The sequence below is a fragment of the Festucalex cinctus genome, chromosome 15 (genome assembly GCF_051991245.1).
Source record: "Festucalex cinctus isolate MCC-2025b chromosome 15, RoL_Fcin_1.0, whole genome shotgun sequence".
Taxonomy (NCBI): Eukaryota; Metazoa; Chordata; class Actinopteri; order Syngnathiformes; family Syngnathidae; genus Festucalex; species Festucalex cinctus.
This window is the reverse complement of record NC_135425.1, coordinates 977,501-999,430: the sequence shown is the minus strand read 5'-3', so window position 1 is coordinate 999,430 and position 21,930 is coordinate 977,501. Positions and strand designations below refer to the sequence as shown.

Here is a 21,930-nt window from a genome sequence, read left to right as displayed (position 1 = left end):
TTTTTTATTTTTAGGCAATGAGTTGCCCTGATTGGTATTTTTCGTAAAAGTATATATACACACATCATCGCTCGTACTCATTGCACAATGTTGCTTTTATTGTCCATAGAGGCGATAAAAAAAAAAAAAAAAACTAAATAAAAAATACGTATGTTTGGATTGGTCTGATGCCAGTGAACATATTGAGTGGTGGAAAGTAAAAGAATATTCATAAATGACTTAGTTATCACACTTACAATGAGTTTACAATTTTTACAAAAATACCATAAGTGAGACATTTTTTTTTATGCCTCAACGACTAGGTGGCGCTGTATTTATAACTGAATTTTGTCAAAGAGATACCTTCAGGCCTTGACTATAAATATACATTTCAAATATGGGATTTTTTTGAGCATGTACCTGGGAGTTATTAAGCATAGCCTTCATTCACGATATTGCTTTTAATGTCCATAGTGGCTATCAAAAATACATAAAACTAAATAACAAAAATATGTATGTTTGGTTAGGTCTGATACCAGTGAACATTTTGAGTGGTGGAAAGTAAAAGAATATTCATAAATGACTTCGTGATCACACTGAGAATGAGTTTACAATTTTTGTAAAAATACCGTAAGTGGGGTATTTTTTTTTCATGCCTCAAGGGCTAGGTGGCGCTGCATATATAACTGAATGTTGTCATAGAGATAGCTTCAGGCCTTGACTATAAACATACATGTCAAGTTTGGGATTTTTTAGAGCATGTACCGGAGAGTTATTAAGCATATCATTTTTCATTGCGAAACACAAATTTTGATGCCCCGCCCTCATCATATAGTATTTAGAAAAGTCAAGATTTTTCTCCCTGTCGTTGGCTCAGGTCTTGACATAGCCCAGGTCAAGTCTGAAGTCAGTCGGATGAAACGTGTAGGAGAAGTGGGCAAAAGTATGCCCCCTGTAAATGTGCTAAAATCGTAAAATATGGGACATTCAAAAATTCGTAGCTCACTTCCTGTTCATTTTAGCATATGGGTCCAAGAGACTTTTTTGTAGGTCTTGGGCTCCCTCATACACCTAAAAATGTTCGTAGATCTTGCTTAAACGTACAACCGGGGCTGCTTCATTAAAATTTTCTAGGGGGCGCTATTGAGTCATTTTTGTAAAAATAGCACAATCCAGGATAAAATATCGCTCATTTTGCCAGGCCAGATGTGTGTGCCAAGTTTCATGTGTTTATGTGCGCTGTACAACACTGACGTTGGAGTCAGGTGTCCATTTATCTCTCGTCTGTTGTACTTGCTTTGTCCATTTTTCGCCAAGAAATGCAACTTGAGGGAACCGAAAAAGGTTCACGCCATCCTCCCTTCGATTACAACAAAATCCGGCCACGCAACGAGACGGCATTGTAGGAATTCAGTTGATGATAAAACACACAGCAGTCATAAGCTTGCAGCGGCAAAGCAAAGACGCTGACTTCCGTTCTTCCTCTGATGTCATATCCGATTCGGGCGCTGGAGCGCGCCAAATGGCCAGATTTTGCGCGGGTAATTTAAAAATAAGGAAATACTATTTTAATATGTTTTGACTCCACGAGCCGCTCATTTTGTCGTGTATATTATACCGTTCCAAACAACATATTAAAAAATGTCCTGAGCTGTCCCATACACTTTAAGCAGTTACTGTATGTTACAATAAGTCCTTGCAGGGTAAAAACTACCTGGCCTGTTTTTTTATTTCCATTTCATTCCATTACGGTTGCTATATTTGCACTTTGTTAACATTTCAATTGTGGGAAAAGCTGGCTTAACCTTCCTCTTGTGTTAGCTTTCTGGTATCTTCCCTTGTGTTAACGGGTCGGTTTTGACCCGTGTCTGAAGATCAGCCAAAAAATACCCTAAAACAATTATTTATCATCCAATTTGTTTCAAATTTGTTTGTTAAACCCGCAAAGAGGTTGAATCAGGCCCGTGAGATGATTTTGCAAAGTTAAAAAAATAATAATAATTGTAATGTCAGAGTAATTAATCAGTCGCCCACAATCAAAATATATAAAATTTGTAACTTCACAAGCAGTCCTCAGATGAGCAATACAACTTGTACGGGGGAGTCGTTTCGGATGTCATTATTTTACACACAACTTAAAGTTATGGTTTATTTAATTATTATTATTATTAGGGCCCGAGCAGCGATCGCTGCGAGGTCCCTCTTGTTTTTGTAAGAATTATTAGGGCCCGAGCAGCGACCGCTGCGAGGTCCCTCTTGTTTTTGTAAGAATACTTCTTCTTCTTCTTCTTCTTCCTCTTCTTCTTCTCCATAAACGATCGCATTTTTGAAGGCCTAAACATTTACGAAAACTCACCAAACTTTGCAATCTCTTCGGGCCCGGCGAAAAATGTGATATTATGTTGTTATCATAACAACGCAACTCTATTAGCGCCCCCTAGCGTAGAAAAATAAAAACCAATTCCGGCCCGTTGACCTCATGCAACTTAAGAGTCACGGCCTGAAAACATCGAAACAATAAAATTCTGTGATACATATAGCGCCACCTAGTGGGGACCACAAATGTCATACATATAGCGCCCCCTAGCCTAGAAAAAAATAAAAACCAATCCCGGCCCGTTTGACCTAGAGCTACGAAAATTGGCAGGCACATGTAGCACCCTGAGACGCACAAAAAAAGTCAGTGGAAGCCATTTCCTAAAATGTACAGGAAGTGAGCTATGAATTTTTGAATGTCCAATTTTGGCCCATTTTGGCACATTCACTGTGGTCATGCTTTTTCCCCCTTTGCAAACATTTTTCATCCAGTTGACTTCAAAGTTGCCATGCATCACCTCAAGACCCGAGAGAACAACTGGGCAAAAAATCTTGACTTTTCGAAATACTATATGACGGGGGCGGGGCATCAGATATTGCCTTTAAAATTTCATTTGTCCAGAAAGAGCAAATGCTTAATAACTCCCATGTTCAAGTTCCAAAAAATCTCAAACTTCTCATGCAAATCAATAGTCACGGCCTGGAAACATCTATATGGTAAAATTCAGTTATACATATAGCGCCACCTAGTGGTGACAATAAATGTCATACTTTACGTTTTTAGCTACTGTGCCAAGCTCGTTGAAGGGATCCAGTTGAAAATTGGTCAGGAAAGCCTTAAGATGTTGATCATGTCCCACACCAAATATTAGGCGCTTTCACACCAAAAAGCCCAGGAACTTTGAGTTCATGGTAGAGTCAGTTCCGGGTCCGAAGAACTTGTGAGCGGCCCACGAGTTTGCGTTCACACGGCATGAAAGCAGGCAGGGTAGTTTATTCAAATGAGACTGATGACGTATGTCAGGGGAGGAAAAAAAACAGCACTACCCCGCCTGTCCAGCAAGTGGCGGTACCGGTAAAACTGAATGACAAACAACCAGTGTGACGTTGAAAAACGCGACCTTTGACCCTCCATCGCCATTTGTTATAATACAAGGCATATCATCTTTTCGTTTTCCTTGTCATGTTGTACAGAGTTGTGTTTGCAGCAATTAGAACTTCACGGGAAAGGTTGATGAGAACCATTGGGACCCGCCGTATTACCACATCAAGATGAGAAATGGGCAGGACTTGCTCACTTGGAAAGACAGTCAAACCTGCAAGCACGAAGACGTGCACTGGTAAGGTTTAAACACAATTATACGAAATTTATTTCACATCGGAATTAAGCTGTAACATGTAACGGAGCTCCCCTTGCAAGGTGGAGAACACGAAAAAAAAAATGAAGTTACAGAGTGTATTAGTGCCTTAAACACAACGTATGACTGGCGCGTTCAGTTGCACGTCTACTTGCGTGTGTCCCCGCGCGTCGGTCGTTTGTGGATATTTTGTCGTACTTTCTGCCATGAAAAGGGCAATCGCTGGAAACTGGTGTTTCCTGCCTAGTTCTCGTGCAATTCACGGCAAAATAGGGCTTGATGGCGAGTTGCTGTTCACGGTACATGTACGCTGCGTATTTCATAATACCGTTGGACCTGGACGTATTGTTAGTCTGTCCGCATGTTTTTTTTTCTTTTTTTTTTTCTGTTAAACACATGATTGACCGATCCAAAGTGTTGAAATGGCTTGCTTTCTTTGACGATGCACGAATGTTAGAACAAAGGTGCCGGGATTTTGGGAAAAGTGCTGATTTTGGAAGTGTCAGATTGCCACCTCAAGCCAGTGGTTTATCATAGGGCCATAAATTGGTGCATATTCCGCTATTTTAAGGTATTCTGTCATGTAAATCACAAGGCTGTTGCACAAAAGTAATTAATGTAGATATTAACATTTATTAATTTGTTGTGTTTCTGTTTCAGATTTGCCACTTCTACCAATCTGGGTGTGTTCCGCGCAGGGAGTGGTGGAAGAACATCAGAACCTCTGAATGGTGGGACGCTGTAATTATGTTTGCATTACTGTTTGTCAAAAATAAAAACATTAAAAAGAATTCATTGAGCATAAGTTTTTATTCGTGTGGAAAAAAAACCAGAACCACAAAAGTGATATGAAAACAAAAGCATTTATTACTTATGCATTTGGCTTATTTGTGTCGACAAGTCTGTTTTGGACTGCCAGGAAGCCCATTTGGAACTCTCTGTCGTGCCTTTGTTCAACCAGCTCATGTGCCACGTGTTGATCTTCCTTGCGCTCCTCGCTTCTGAGGTCAACTTCCTCCTTGTGCTGCTCGCGTCTGAGTTCAAGGTCCTCCTTGTGCAACTGCATTTCTTCTAAGAACGTTGCACTCGTGGACTCCCCCTTCTTTTCATCAAATTGGTGCAGGTATTCCAAAAATAGGTGGTCTCGGTCCCGTGTCCGCTAACCTATAGGGATGTAAATGTACAATGAGTGACAGTAAATACTTTTGATGAGCTTCCAGTTACATGACTTTGAACTTATTGGAACTTGACAAAGGGGCAGGAAACTCTGTTCGAGTGGCGCAGTTTCTGCTTGTGGACGGACCATCCTCGCTTGTACCTTCCTAACGCATCGACTTAAACCAGGGGTGGCGAGATCCGGTCCTCGAGGGCCGCAGTCCTGCTGGTTTTGGATATTTCCCTTCAACACAGCTGATTCATGATCAGCTCATCAGCAAGCTCTGCAGAAACCTGATAACGAGCCTGTTAATTGGAATCAGCTGCACTTCGAGTAGGGAAATCTGCAAAACCTGCAGGACACCGGCCCTCGAGGACCGCAGTTTGCCACCCCTGACTTAAACGGTTTCAACAGATTCGTGCTATGAGTAAGAGTACAGTACAATGATTTAGGTAGGGGTAAAACACGGCACTCACGTTAATGTACTTTCATTTTTCATAGTTACAGAACAGAATATGCCACACTACATTGCCAAATATGGCGGCATGCACTTGAAGCTTTTTTTAGGCAATACACACGAGTAAAATTGCAGGAATGTAACTTTTTTTTTTTCCCCCTTTCTCAATGCACCATTATGAGTGAAATGAAAATTGTATATGTGAGTATGGGGATTTATTATTGTGTATGCCTATGAATTTCATGTACATACGTTAATGACAAATGCACGCATGTGTTAAGGTGCAATTGTTTACACAAGCAGGATTACACATTTTCTTTTAGTACATTCCAGTAAAAGAAAACGTGTAGTAAATTAATACATTCCAGTAATGTACTTTTTTTTTTTTTTTTTTAATGAAATGAGTCAGTAGATATAAAGTGGGTAGAACTAGACAAGTTTTTAACTTCTTTCTACTCCTTTGAACATGTAAACTATTATGAATGATTGCAATAAGTTTCTTCTTTCTTTTAAAATGTTAACTGCTACTCATTTGTTTATAATGTCCAATAAACAAACAAACACACTGCCTTATTCAACGAAGCAAAATTAATTGTGAGTGGGGTGTTGCTTTAAAAGTTTTAAATGAAGCTTTTGAAGTTATATAAAATGAAATGAAACATACCCGGACTGTTCAGGGAGGCATCATAACGTAAAGGAGAGCACAGAGAAGGTCCCGCTGTAAGTCAGAGTACATCACAACAAAGGTCAGTTTACACTGTTAGACGGCATACCTTTTATAGCAACGGATATTTCACCGTGACCGTCAACTCCCCTGCCAGCGAAATTCTCGCGCGATTCATGGCAAAGTAGCGCTGGTATCGAGGTGAAGGTCACGGAAAAATATCAATTTCGAGTCATTCTTCTTACGTTTTCGTTTCCCCAGAACTATATACGAGCTGTTAGGTGATGAGACTAACAAGTTAAAACTCTTTAGTCGCGTTGTACACAGAGCCTTGGCTTAAGGGGAAAAAAAAACAAACGAAGTGGTTGTTTTGCTTTTAACCGTGCATATCATGCCTGGTTTCCACACGTCCTTTGCACAAAGCTTTCCAATTTCGTCATCACTGGAAGCAAGGCTATTTCGGCATTAGCTGCCTAAAATACTCTTCATTTACTAGGTTAATTGATTTAGGAATGATTTCACAACATTACATAGGTTCGGAGCTGGATGCGTGCCTTTGCCAAGCTTAAGCCATGCTACGCTAACAACTTAGTGCTAGCGCGGTGTAAAAGCCACGTTAAGACCGCGCAGCGACCTAAACGAATATATAAATACAAATGTTCATGAGGCAATTCTGTCTTACCTTGGTGTGTTAGCGTGTCTGTTGTTGAGGAATCCTCACCCACTGCCGTGTCCTCGCACATAACTTCCAGCATTGCAATTGCAGAGTCCTTTGTTTTACCGGTTGTACACCCCATCCGGTGGCCGAGAATGACGTCCAGTCTTTCGTACCATTTATTAATTTTGCGGTCATTTCCGCTTCGGCTGTTGTGGTCCTTGAGTTTTTTATAGTCCTGTTTGAGTTTCTTGAGTTTTCCCCTTACCTGCCTTTGTGTGTGGAAAATGCTAAGCTCTTCTAGCTTCGCGGTTATCAATTGATAGACTTGATCGTTTCTTGTGGCACTTTCAAATTGTCGTTGGGTCTCCTCGTCCCCGTAAATGCTCAGGAGAGCCTGCACTTCTTCGTCCGTCCACCTATCGTTTTTTTTTAAATCCTTCCATTTCCAAAACGTTTGGGGGGGAAAAATCGTCGCGCTCTCAGCAGTGAAAAGTAAAAAAGAAATGGCGGCTTTACCGCGAAAAACTCACCTATCCAAAACACACCTCCTCGTCCAGTCAACCAATCATGACACACTTCACAACACGCCCCCACTTGTGTAGTTCAGGGTACACCGAAATACCCTCCTCTTGCCTAGGTACTTAGGTAGTACCGTTTCGACCCCCCCAGACCCGGAACTACTTTTGTGTGTGAACGCAAACTTTGGACAAACTCCCCCGGAACATAGGGAAGTTCCTGAATAAGTTCCTGCGGTGTGAAAGCGCCTATTGTAACTTTTCGCCAACGGGCGTTGCCGTTACGGTGCCGCAAAGTCTGCTGATTTTTCGTGACAATAAAAGTTGCTTTAACTTGACCACTATCCTATCTTCTCAAAATTTCACACAATTGATGAGAGTCCAGCCCTGAACACATCTACGAACTTATATTTCATATTACTTTTTTTTTTTTTTTTTCTTAGAGCTCAGAATTGTTCATTCGGTAGTCTTACCGATTCAACGTCTTATCATCATTGCTCTTTTTTTTTTTTGTGTGTGTGTGTTTATGTGTGCGTGCGTGTGTGCGTGTGCGTGCGTGCATTTGTGTGCGTGCGTTTGCGTGTACGTATAAATTTATACTCATGAATTCACCTAAAACCTTATAAAAATCCCATTACCCTTCACCTTAACCAGGTACTTCAAAGTCTCGCCAGAGTCGTGAAGTTCAAATGGTCAGGAGACCAGAGAAAAGGTAAAAAAAAAGATAAAGAAAGATCAATCAAAGTGAAATCCAGCACCGGCCAGACACTTCCTGCCTTCCCCATGGTTACAGAATCAGAGTCTTACGCTGACCCCAGAAGCCTCAAAATTCCAACAAATTAACGAGATCTCAAGAGTCCGGAGGAAAAACTAAAGAGAGGAAGGAGGGAAGGATCGATGAGGCAGAGTGAGATCCAGAGAAACCAGTACATCCAATCCATCAAAGTGAAATCCAGCACCAACCAAACCCCTCCTGTGTGGTTACAAAACCAGAGTCTTATGCCAACCCCAGAAACCTCAAACTTCCAATAAATTGAGGAGATCTCAAGTGACCAGAGGAAAAACATAAGAGAGGAAGGAGGGAAGGATAGATAAAGCAAAGTGAGATCCACAGACACCAGCACCCACTGATTCAACGGGCTGTGGGAGGGAGAGGCGAATTCTGTTTGAGTTTCAGTAGATGCTGGTGTGATGGATCTGGCATGTATTAGGACCGCCACCAAAGAAAGAAGCCGTCAACCGTCAGCCGTCAATATTTCATATTACTGATAGCGCCACCTAGTGGCAATTTTTTTTTCTTCCATGTTTTTCTCCAACCACATTAACTGGATCTACCTCATATTTGCTCAGATGAGGGTTTCGACCTTCATGATGTCACAACACGAAGTTGGTGAGTTTTCGCGAAACGCTGTGGGCGTGACTAAGTTGTTCGCCAAGAAAACAACGGCGATTTTGAGGGTCTAAACATGCACAGAAACTCATGAAACTTGGCACACACATCTGGCGTGGTAAAATGAGTAATATTTTATCATATATTGTGCTATTTTTACAAAAATGACTCAATAGCGCCCCCTAGAAATTTTTGACGAAGCAGCCTCGGTTGTACGTTTAAGCAAGATCTATGAAAATTTTTAGGTGCATGAGGGAGCCCAAGACCTACAAAAAAAAAGTGTCTTGGAACTATATGCTAAAATGAACAGTAAGTGAGCTACGAAGTTTTGAATGTCCCTTTTTTGATGATTTTTGCACATTTACAGGGGGCATACTTTTGCCCACTTCTCCTACACGTTTCATCCGACTGACTTCAGACTTGACCTGGACCATGTCAAGACGTGAGCCAACGACAGGGGGAAAAATCTCGACTTTTCGGAATATATATGATAAGGACGGGGCATCAAATTTTGTGTTTTCAGATGAAAAAGGATATGCTTAATAACTCCCCAGTACATCTTCCAAAAAATCCCAAACTTGACATGTATATTCATAGTCAAGGCCTGAAGGTATCTCTATGACAACATTCAGTTATATATGCAGCGCCACCTAGCCCTTGAGGCATTAAAAAAATAAAATAAAATACCCCACTTACGGTATTTTTACAAAAATTGTAAACTCATTCTAAGTTTGATAACTAAGTCATTTATGAATATTCTTTTACTTTCCACCACTCAAAATGTTCACTGGCATCAGACCTATCCAAACATACGAATTTTTTCATTTATTTTTGATAGCCTCTATGGACATTAAAAGCAATATCGTGAATGAAAGATATGCTTAACTCATTCACTCCCAGCCATTTTCACAGAAGCAATCCCGTTTGCTCCCGGCTGTTTTACTGGATTTTGACTGATTTTGCAAGGCCCACAGAATATTGTGTTCAATTGCTATAAAAGCATGGAACCTACCAAAAGAAAGATTAAAATCTCTTCTTTCATCATAAAAAAAAGAATGATTCTGTTTCCGTTTTGCAGCAATTAGCATTAGAAGAGAGATAAGTTTCATCAGTTTTCACAAATTATTTAAAATTGTAAGTAATTTAGCTTTTTTTCGAGATGGCCCTGGTTGATCTCCTTTGCTCTGCTGCCACCTGATGGCCGTTTGTGTAATAACTACCATTTCTGAAACCGTTCTTTGCAGTTGAGAGGCTGCATCAAAGCCTTCTGTATGCTCTAGCATAAAAAAACAAAACAAAACAAACGTATAAATACGTCTTTGGGACATTTACAACATAAAAAAAAACGTATTTACACGTTATTGGGAGCAAATGAGTTAATAACTCCATGGTACATGCTCCAAAAAATCCCAAGCTTGACATGTATGTTTATAGTCAAGGCCTGAAGGTATCTCTATGACAAAATTCAGTTTTATATACAGCGCCACCTAGTCCTTGAGGCATAAAAAAAATCCCCTTTCGGTATTTTGTACAAAATTTGTAACTCATTTTAAATGTGATAACTAAGTCCATCCATCCATCCATTTTCTTGACCGCTTATTCCTCACAAGAATCGCTGGCGCCTATCTCAGCTGGCTTTGGGCAGTAGGCGGGGGACACCCTGGACTGGTTGCCAAGCAATCGCAGGGCACACAGAGACGAACAACCATCCACACGCACAAGCACACCTAAGGACAATTCGGAGCGCCCAATTAACCTGCCGTGCATGTCTTTGGAATGTGGGAGGAGGCCGGAGTACCCGGAGAAGACCCAGACGGGCATGGGGAGAACATCTAAACTCCACACAGGAAGGCCGGAGCCTGGACTCGACCCGGAGTCCTGAGAACTGGGAGGCGGACGTGCTAACCACTCGCCCACCGTGCCGCCCATAACTAAGTCATTTATGAATATTCTTTTACTTTCCACCACTCAAAATGTTCACTGGCATCAGTCCGATCCAAACATATGTACTTTTTCATTTTGTTTTATTTATTTTTGATCGTCTCTATGGACAATAAAAGCAACATTGTGCAATGAGTACGAGCGATGATCTGAATATTGTAAGGGAAATCGGTCCAATTAATTATTAAATCAATAATTGTTAATTATTAAATTAATAATCAATTGGCTCATTAATTGAAGGAGACTCAAACTTAATATTTAAATTAAGTTGAGCTTGCCTGCGGAGCACCACATCTCTTTTTGATAATTTTATCAGGATAACAGATGAGAACCTCGTTGAATCAGTCATTAAAATGAAGGTTGTGACCTTACTACAATTTTGTGAGTTCTTTGTTCAGCTAAGAGGTCACTATAAATTGATGAAACACACACACAGTAAACCAGGTTTTGAGTTTTGTGCATGTTTATTCTCTAACCTAGGTGGGATAATCTACTTAGAATTTAAAGAAGCAAAACTAACTACTATGATAGGAAATGAACCTAGAACTAAAATAATAAAAATAATCAAAGGAGAAGAAAAGAGAAACGGTCTTAACCAAGGTGATGGATTTCTTGAATCAACCAACATGGGACCCACAATCAACCTAGTTTGCACCAATTTGTACTAGGGCGAAGGCCTGCAAAGTTGCACTTACAGATGGGGTTGATCTGAGAAGCAGGACCCTGGATGGAGACTCGCCAAGCCCGTTTGAAGATAGAATGGAGAAGGTTCAGTTCAGGAGAGGGAGAGACAGGTCGTCCGGCTGGCCAACTGAGCGTCATGGGGTCAACCTGCTGGCTGGGGAGAGGCCCTCTTGGTGGAGGCCTCAGGGTGCTTGGGAAAAGCACCATCCGTTGAGCCTTTGCAGGGACTAAAAGCAGCGTGTTTCGCTGCGCCTGTCGCTACACGCGATGGCATCTGTGCATTGCCGTGTGCTGGAGGTTAAGCTAGCTGGGCTAGCCCTTTGTCTGGCAGCCGCGCCGATGGAGACCAGGAAAGAGCCAAGAGGAGCCAAGGAGCAGTGAAGAGAGCGGGAGCCAAAGAGCAGCGAAGAAGAGAGCGAGCAGCAAGCAGGGAGCGTGCTTTTAAATTGGAAGGGCGGCGGCCTCCACACCAGGGGGCCGGTGAGACCACAGTGGAAAGTTACCAGCTTAGAGAGGGTTTTGCTAGAGACTAATCAGATTGAATCTGGATCCCATGTTTGTTGAAATTCTAAGGTCAGAATTCAATCAATGCAACACGTACAATTGAATACCTCAAATGAAATGTTACCTAGCTTACATTGTTAAAACGTGCATACACATGAAAGTTTAGTGGAGAATCTGCCACTGCAATGGAACATTTTCATGACATTTCATGGAGTCAACATTTCACAAATGGCAAACATAACATTTCATAATTCATTGTTCTGTTGCAAAATAAGAAAGTCAAGTTTCTAAGAAGGCTTTTACTGTTCTGACGTGTGTGTGTGTGTGCGCGTGTGCGCGTGTCAGTCAGAACATGTGTGGCTGTTTGTGGGGGATGTTCTTGTCCTCCCCACCCCCACGGTGGCCTGTCCAGGCCATAGGAGTGGAATTCCTTTGGAACTGAGGTTGCAAAAAGTTACAACCGGCCGATAATCGTTACAATATGTACTTTTACAAAAAATACCAAGCAGGGCAACTCATTGCCTGAAAATAAAAAAGGACGCTGATTTTTGCAGATCTTAACAATCACCAAAACCCTTTGAACTTGACACACTCATCACAATAATAATAATAATAATAATAATAATAACTCGAGCTGCGAGCAGCTATAAAGGGCCCTCGCAGCTTGCCCCACGTTGGGGTACTTGCACGTTGGTGTACTGGCACATTGGAAGCAGAATTTCTTTGAAAATGGCATGGTAAACCTAGACATGTGGAATTATTATTATTTTTTGCCAGGTGCGATGAGTGTGTCAAGTTCAAAGGGTTTTGGTGTATTGTATGTATTTATTTTTTGTTAATTATAGATCAACAAACGTGTTAAATATGACACAAATTCAATTACTGGTAACACAAATAGATATGACAAGGATCAGTTCAAGATCAAGATCCTTATAATGTCATTAACTGCGCCACCCAATGCATTCTGGGAACAATATATATATATATATATATATATACATATATATATATATACATATATATATATATATATATATACATATATATATATATATATATATATATATATATATATATATATATATATATATATATATATATATATATATATATATACCCATATATATATATACACACCCATATATATATATATATATATATTATTTTTTGGAACAATATTATGACAGTTGAGCTCGAGCTCCGTAATTTAGGGCTGGCACACAAATAGCGAAAATCTGCGTTTAATTGACGGCAATCGTTTTTAAGCGATATACAGTTATTTTACCGATGCGGCCCACTTGGTAATATATTTTCCTCCATGCGGCCCCTGAGCTAACATGAATGTGACATGTGACACCCCTGATCTATGTTGTAATGGGTCAATTTCGACCCATATGTATGTACTTCAAGAAAAAGGCAAAAGCAAGTCTTTTTTCTTTTTTTTTTTTTGCAAAAATAACTTTAGTACAAATACAATGTAAAAAGCAGACCTACTAAGAATACAAAAAGGAAAATTTCAAGGTCAAACAACAATCAGGCCAATGAAGAACACGCATGGGTGTGGGTGCGCGTGTGCGTGGGTGTATTTTTGTATCTTTATGTATAAATAACACGTGTTCTTTGCAGAACTATTATCTGCAGTAGAGGCACATTAAACATTACATAAAATTACATTTGCACTATGACCATAAAGTCTATCTGCACAGGAACATGAATGTACAGTGTAGCGATATTTTCAAACTTTCAAGGTTTCAATTCACAACGGGACCTTTATCTGCCATCTAATTGGACGAGTTGTGTTTTGTGCCAAGTAAACTGACATGGCATACTCTTTTTGTGCTGATTTTAGCTGAAGTTTGCTGATAATTCCTTTTTTTTCCCAGCACTAACACACCAAGATGTGAAAGAGGAGGATAGGCATTGCTTATAAATAGATGAATGAAAAAACTTTACAAACTAGTAATTTATGGTAGGTGACTACTGCTGACTACTGACAGAATGGGTGGATGGGTTTGTATTTGTCATTTAACTACAAGTTGTTACTTAATAATAACGAGAAATACTGCTACTGTTCCTACAATTACTACTACTACGACTACTACTACTACTACTACTACTACTATTACTAGTAATTAATAGTTAATTACTTTGTAATTCTCACTTAATTTATCTTTCTATTTCCTTCATTAGCATTCATATATTAGTATTCAGCTATTAGTGTTCATCTTTCAGCATTCCCACTCAATTTCTGCAGAAATTGCACTTAGTCAAGTACTTATTATAGCATTTTATTCTCCTCTCTTTTTTTGCCGTCAAACAACTCCCACATAATACACCGTTCAAATTTCTACTTGCTGAAAAAAAAATCACGCCTTCCTGGGAATATATCGTCTAATTCTACATTACTTACAGTACTTGCACAATTTATTGTTAAAGATCAACTTTTGCCAATTCATTTTCAATAGGACTGACAATGAACTTTTCAAGATAAATACACTACAACCATGATTTTTGAACCAGACAAATTAAGTCAGTGGTTAGACTAGTTGCCTGCCGCACAGAGGACCTGGGGTCAAACCTCCCGGGCAACTCTTTAATGCAAATGCAATATTTAATACTAATCATTGTTATTAATTATTAATTATTGTAAATTATTTCACATCCATTACTTTTGATGTCATTCGTCATTAAGTTTTGTTTCTATATTATCCGTTCTATATTCAAAATTCAAATTCAACGCAAGTAGTAGTAGTACTACTACTACTACTACTGATGTATTGAATTTAGCCATTTTTTAAGTTTTAAAGACGTCAAGTTACACTATGTATTAAGTAATAATTATCTTATTGTACTAATGGTCAAACTAGAATAATCTTCAGAAACTTGTCGACCACCCCGGGAAGGACACACACGTCTACCTCTGATCAGGCTGACGCTCCGACACTACTACTAGTAATTAATAGTTAATTACTTTGTAATTTTCACATAATTTGGCTTTCAATTTCCTTCATTGGGATTCAGCTATTAGCATTCAGCTATTAGCATTCATCTTTCAGCATTCTCATGCAATTTCTGCAGAAATTGCACTTAAGCCTGGTTCACACGGCAAGAGGGGAAATTCGGGGCTAAAATCGGGCCAATTCTCCTGCCGTGTGAACCAGGCTTTAGTCTAGTTAAAATCATTACAGTCTCCAATTTCGTACATTGGGTCAGAATTTTTATGTTGTGATTGTTAAGTCAAAGCAGAAATAAAATAAATGAGATACTGGAAAGACTTACTGTTTTCTCTGACAAGGCAAAACTCAAGAGTGCTCTGGTTCTCAAGTGTGGAATCTAGGTCTACTGGAACATTTGGGTCTGTTTGCTTCTCCAAACGATACATAGGCCCTGTTGTAGGATGACAATTAAACCTGATTATTGATTGTCCAAACAGAATGTGTGCCGTCCGTCCGTCCATTTTGACGCGGTCGATCATATGGCGCTTCTACTCCACACACACACACACACACACACACACACACACACACACACACACACACACACACACACACACACCCCACACATACACACACACACACACACACGCACGCACAATTGCAAAAAGAGTAAGGCCGTACTCTGACTTCGAGTGTCAATGCTGAAAATATTAGGTTCCCACCACCATGTTTGACAGTGGGGATGATCGGGTTGAAGGCTTACCCGTTTAATCGCCAAATAAAGGATAGAGTACAGGTAGTCCTTTAGTTACGAACATCTGAGTTACGAACTGTAAATAACCATAATCATTTCTTACCGGAACCTTGATTGAATTTAATTTTTGAAATTTGCGTTGTAAATAATGACTTCAATTTTTTTGTGCTAATGCTTTTATTTTGAGGAGTCACTTCCGGTTTAATAATGTCTGTAGTTAAGGTAACTTAATAGTGTAAGCAAGCTAGAAAAGTTTGTTGCGCAGCGTCGAGAAAGGTCCTCTTTTGTATTAGTAGCGCCTCCGAAGAGGCGAAAGGTACATTATGTTTGTTAGTACTTATGCTTGTATGTACATGGTCTTTGATTGTTGTTTGCATGGTCTGTATTATCTTTTCAGCTTTTACGGTGATTCTTTAACAGTGATTTGGTGATTACAGTGACACACTGTAACTTATGCCTTGGTCAGACTACATGAAAACAGCCCGATTTTAGCCCGACCGACTTGTCGTGGACAAACAGGGCATGTCGTAAATGATTTTGGGTTGTCTTGACGTAGCGTCGCCCGTGTAGTGTGACATGTTCAACGATTGGTCGCCTGTTGTCCGGGACGGTTCACGACCATCACGCCGAAAGTCTAGCATGTTAGAATTTTTGCTCGTCTTGACACATAATGTGACATACCTACGTCGTCGTCCGTTTGGTTCCACAGCATTGACCAAAAGCGAGAGGGAGCGAAACGTCAATCACACACTGAACGGCACCTTATAGCTCTTTTTATTTATGCATTTATTTATTTGTTCATTTATGTATTTATTTATTTATCCCCTGGATATTTCATGGTATGGGGCCAGACAGGTGCAACTCGAGACATTTTTTTTTATTTTTCTCGAGTTGCACCTGTGCCCCGCTGCAGCACTGCGGCTGCATGGAGCGCGCATGCATCCGTGCAACCCGTCAGGCAACGGCGACGTGAATAGAGGACCAAAATATATCTATATTGTGACTGTTCTAATAATTTCAGAGATTTGGGCATATGAGTAGGGATGGGCACATATTTAGTGAGGATCGATCACATTTTCATATAGTCGGGCCAGGCCTGGCCGCTTTAATTGTCACCCGCTCTCACTTGAAAGTTTTTTTTTTTCCCCTCAGAGTGAGTGGTGTACTTTCCAATGCACCGTACTAAAACAAGTCAAATATGAATAAATGAAGCAGTATAAAAAAATACTCAAACAATATAATATTTCAGTGTTTGATAAAATAATAAAACAAGATGTCATTCTGCAAATTAACAAATACGGCTATATTACCCCGGCGCATGTAGGCTTAAATAAATTAAAATACAGTGTTGGCTGCTAAATCATATTTTGATTGAGGAGCAGGGAGCAATGCGCTCACATCACACTTGTCCCATGCGTGCTCCATTAACACAAACACTCCCTGTCCATGCCTTTTTTTTTTTTTTTTTTGTCCCACCTCCCCGACAAACAGTGCCGACGCGTCTCTCTTGGCAAGACAAAGCGCAATGATCGGCTGGCGTCTTGTCGCATTCAGACTTGTAGTGTGACTACACGCCCCATCTACAACACAGAGCGAATTTATCGGACAATGTGACAGCACAACTGTTGTGTAAGACAAAAAAATCGTGTAGTCTGACCTCAGCATTACAATTCATGGTGCTAAAAATAAAATGACCAATCATCAGTAAAGTTTCATCCTTGTTTGGGGGGGCTGCTACACGAACGTTCACAGATAAAAACAAGGGCTGACTGATTTCCATGAATGCCTTATTTCACTCACAAGTTAATATTTTTAAGTGTGTGCCAGATCATACATTACAGTACAGTACTGTACTGGAGTTCCGTCTGCCACAACCCCGCCGAGCAGCACCGGACCATTTGCACATTTCAACTACCTCTCTGTCCGACGATGAACGGCACAGAAGCCATGGCCAGTGGCCGCGGCGCACGCACGCACGCACACTTCCTGCACCCATTACTGGCGGCACACTATGAGTACATTTCAGAGGCTTTCCTGGAGGATATTCATGAAAAGCCAGCCCTCAGTCGCCTTCTTTAGTGGCGTAGTAGAAAAAAGTAGAATATCTCTTCAGCTTCAAAAATCACTTGAATCTGACCACCAAATCACCATCTTAACTCGTCCAACGTGCCGATCACAATTATGTGTACTTCAAGGACAGTGTCACTTTTGGCTTACAGGCATGACCTTTGAAATTTACACAGTGAAAAATGTCTTGCAGTTTTTTAAATACTCTGCACAGTAGCCAGTGGAAGGTCTGGAACTTGAAAACATTTTGACATGGCCTTATCACTCTTTCCACACTTGTGAGCAGCCACAGTGTGCAAATGCAAAGGGTATGAATAATATTGGACATAATATTTTTTGTTAAAATGCAAATAAGAGCTGATACCTCTTGTACAACATCATATCTTCTGGGAGACACCTTTGTCATTTCCAATCCAGGAAAAAAAATGCTGGTTGAATGCAAGTAACTTCAAATCTAAATTTGTCGGGGGTATGAATTATCTCGGGCTTGACTATTGACTATTGTATGTAACTACAGTTCTATGAATCTCAAACGACCGCCAGAGTAGCTTGTCAGTCGGAACCCTCGTGTCCGCTTCCGGGTGACATGGCCTTTTATACACATGGCCTGGGTCACCCAGGGAGACACTAGTGACGTGACATGACGTGTCTCTTTGGTATGCATTAGGGATGCACGATAAAGCTAATTTCAACCGATACTTAGAAACCAATAATTTAGAAAGTGCCCAATGTCGATAACCGACAAGAAAGCCGATAACTGTTTGCAAAATTTAATTTAATACAAATATACTTTGAGTCCTACTGTAAGTCGAAAGTACAAATACATTTGAAACATTGTTTAAAACACCATGAACCTGAATTTTATTGATATGGCTGCTTCAAAGACAATCAGTAACGAAAGTTACGAATGTAACTATGGTTCTATGAGTCCCGAACGACCACCAGGACCGCCAAGAATAACAAAATATGCTTGTACCTAGTCCTTCCGGCTGACGTAGTCCCGTATATGAAAAGGGAACGTCGCCAGAACACATCCTCTTGAACCTTTCTCGCGCAAACCAACACGAGGGTTCTGAGTGACAAGCAATGCTGGCTGTCGTTCGACTTATAGAACAGTAGTTACATTCGTAACTTTCGTTCTATTTCGTCCCTCCCGACCGCCAGGTGGCGGTGCTGTAACCAGCACGGAACGCCGAATACCAGTGATGTCACAAAGACCCTGGAAAGTGTACCTCACAACGGGGCCTCCGCAGGACCACAAACCACGTCCAGTGGATGAGGAGAGGTGACATCCAAGCTGTAGAACCTTGAGAACGTGCAGGGCGACAACCAAGAGGCAGCTGCACAGATGTCCGCCAAGGGCACGCCCTTCAGAGCAGCCCACGACGTAGACACACACCTGGTGGAGTGACTGCGAACCGCCGTCGGAAGGGACCGACCAAAGACTCTGTACGATTGTCGAATCACATCTCCGATCCATTGAGAGAGGCGTTGTTTGGAAATAGCGGCTCCCTGGGTCGGGCTGTCGTAAGACACAAACAGCTGGGTGGATGTACGGCAGCGTGTCGTAGCATCCAAATAAGAACGAAGTGCCCTCACAGGACAGCAAAGGCCTGGAGCGGCATCCCCGTTCATTGACGTCGGAGGAAAACCTCAGCGGCCAGACACACAGCCTGAGCCGACGAGGATCGGGATGCCAAATCCTGGATGTACGGCAGCATCCCTTTGGCATGGATGAGGGAGACGAGGCACAGCACGTCGTCCACCCTCTGTGGGGAAGGCCAAGCCTTCATGGAGGTGGTGTCGAACGACATCGCTATGAACAGAGTACTCTGAATGAGAGAGGATTTCTCCAGGTTGACCTTGAGGCCGAGACCTGCCACATGTTCCAGAAGTACACCCGTGTCTCGGAGTGCCTGAGCCCTGGACGGTGCGCATTTCAGCCAGTCGTCCAGATACGGGAGCACTTTCATACCCCCCCGACAGCAGGGGTGCAAGGGCTGCCTTCACCACCCGTGTGAACACCCTGGGAGAGAGTGACAGACCGAATGGGAGTATCTTGAATTGCCAGTGGCGACCTCTGTAGGCAAAGCAGAGGAACTTCCTGTGCTTATTGGCCACAGGGACGTGGAAATAAGCATCCTTCAGGTCGATTGAGGTGAACCATTCTTCCCGGCCGACCGTCCTCAACACGGCCGATGTGGTCAGCATGCGGAAATGTAGCACCTTGAGATAACGGTTGAGCCCTTTTTGATCCAAGATAGGACGGAATCCGCCTGTCCTTTTTGAAATGAGGAAGTAGGGGGAGTAGAATCCCCCTGGGCGAGCCAAGGGATCCACTGCCTCGATAGTGGACTTGGCTAGGAGGGCCTCCAGCTCCAGCACCCATGGGTCAGAAGCGAGGGCAGCCCAACAACTGAGCTGCAGACAGGAAAAATAACCGACTGCCGGCCCCTCGGGCTAAATCCCTAACCCTCCCGGATTTAGGATTCCGGGAGGGACAGTGTGCTGTGTGTGCAGCCCGGGGACGACTGGGTTGGCCTCGCTCAGAGGGACGGTCCCCACGGGCATCCGTACCCTGTCTCTGTGAGGGCCGACCTGCCCTGGATCCTCCTGGATGACGAAAAGTCTGTCCATCCCGTGACAAAGGGGCGCCTGGCACAGCCACCACGCGCCAAGGGCTTGCAGGAACAAATGGCCTGGTAAGCCTAGCAAACTTCTGCTTTGAGTCATTCACACGCACTGTACGTTCAAGTGCTTCTGTTGCGGCCGAGCTGAAAAGCTGGCCCGGAACAACTGGGAGGCGCCGCAGTTCGTTCCGTGAGGGCTCCCCCAAGGGAGACTGAGCCAGCCAGACCTGTCGGCGTGCTTGGGTGAGCAAAGAAATCCAACGGCCCTGCTCCCGAGCACGAGGGACAAATCTCTCAAAGCCATATTAGAAAACGCTGAGACCTCCTCCACTTCGCCGCCGAAGGAGCAAGCAGGAGATGAGCCTGTGCATTGGCCAGGCGCGCTACAACTGCTGCTGTGTTATATGACTTGGTTAACAGTTCATCCGTCAGGCTCCACTGAAGGTCAGGGCACCTGGCATCCTCTCTCAAGGTGTCCTTAGCAGAGACGATCAGTGAAGCAACAGAATTGCGAATACTGTGTGGTGATTTTAACATTGCTTTATTAAATCCTAATGGACATCAGAAAACAACTGATTTTATAAATATGATGTATAGTAATAGTTTATTTCCTGTTATTATAAAACCTAGTAGAATAACAATCGATACAGCTACACTAATTGATAATATATTCACAAATAAAATTGACCTTAAAATAGAAAGTGGACTCCTTATTAATGATATAAGTGATCACCTCCCGATTTTTGCAATTTTTTATGATTATTTTGATAAAAAAAATGAAGCCGATTACTTACACATTTGAAACTAGAGCAAGAACAACACGCTCCATGGCTGCCTTTAAGTTGGATTTAGAGAAACGCAACTGGTCTGAGGTTTATTCAAATAACGATCCTGATATTGCATATATTGAATTTCAGTCAACCATTATTTCTTTATATAATAAACATTGTCCATCAATTAAGATTACAAGAAAGTATAAAGGTCCAAATAAGACATGGATGACGAAGGGGATACAGAATGCATGTAAAAAGAAAAATAATTTATATAAAAGATTTATTAAATTGAGAACTGTGGAAGCTGAAACAAAGTATAAGATCCATAAAAATAAATTAGCAAATATTATTCGAATAAGAAAGAAAGATTATTACTATGAATTATTAGAACAGAATAAAAGCAATACACAAGAAATATGGAAAACACTAAATCATGTAATTAAAAAAAGTTCTAAAAAAACAAATTTTCCACAATATTTTATAAAAGATAACGATATGGTAATTGATGAAATTTCTGACATAGCTAATAATTTTAATGAATATTTAGTTAACGTGGGCAGCAACTTGGCAAACAAAATCCCAGAGCCAAGAAACAAACATGAAATAGATAAGAACATTGTAAATAATTCATCCACTATGTTCCTTAATGGTGTTAATGATATTGAAGTATTACATGTTGTGAAAACATTAAAAAATAAAAAGTCTACTGACTGTCTTAACATTGATATGACATTAGTAAAAAGTATTATAGAATATATTGTACAACCTTTTACATATATTTGTAATTTATCATTTAAAACTGGTATATTTCCATCAAAAATGAAGATAGCCAAAGTCATTCCTGTTCATAAAAGTGGAGAAAGACACACGTTTAATAACTACAGACCAATATCATTGTTGCCACAGTTCTCAAAAATTCTAGAAAAATTATTTTCATATAGATTGGATAATTTTATTGAGAAACATAAGCTCTTAAGTGAAACCCAATATGGGTTTAGAGAAAAACGGACCACCTCAATGGCAGTCATGGAGCTTGTAGAAGCAATATCTACCGAAATAGATAATAAAAAATTTACTGTTGGGATTTTTATGGATTTAAAAAAAGCTTTTGATACTATAGATCATTCTATATTAATGAATAAATTAAA

The 21,930-nt window shown here is 41.0% G+C and overlaps 1 protein-coding gene across 3 annotated transcripts in view; it reads right to left on the bottom strand.

Annotated features, from left to right (window-relative positions):
• Window positions 1-21,930, bottom strand: part of mapkap1 (MAPK associated protein 1) — a 313,550-nt gene that overhangs the window by 85,318 nt on the left and 206,302 nt on the right. For 2 of the 3 annotated variants that reach the window (XM_077498025.1, XM_077498026.1), the window contains exon 8: window positions 14,902-15,009. The exons of the other annotated variant lie outside the window; for it this stretch is intronic. In XM_077498025.1, the coding sequence (XP_077354151.1) occupies window positions 14,902-15,009 (108 nt within the window). The remainder of the gene's footprint in view (window positions 1-14,901; window positions 15,010-21,930) is intronic. 3 annotated transcript variants of the gene reach the window in all.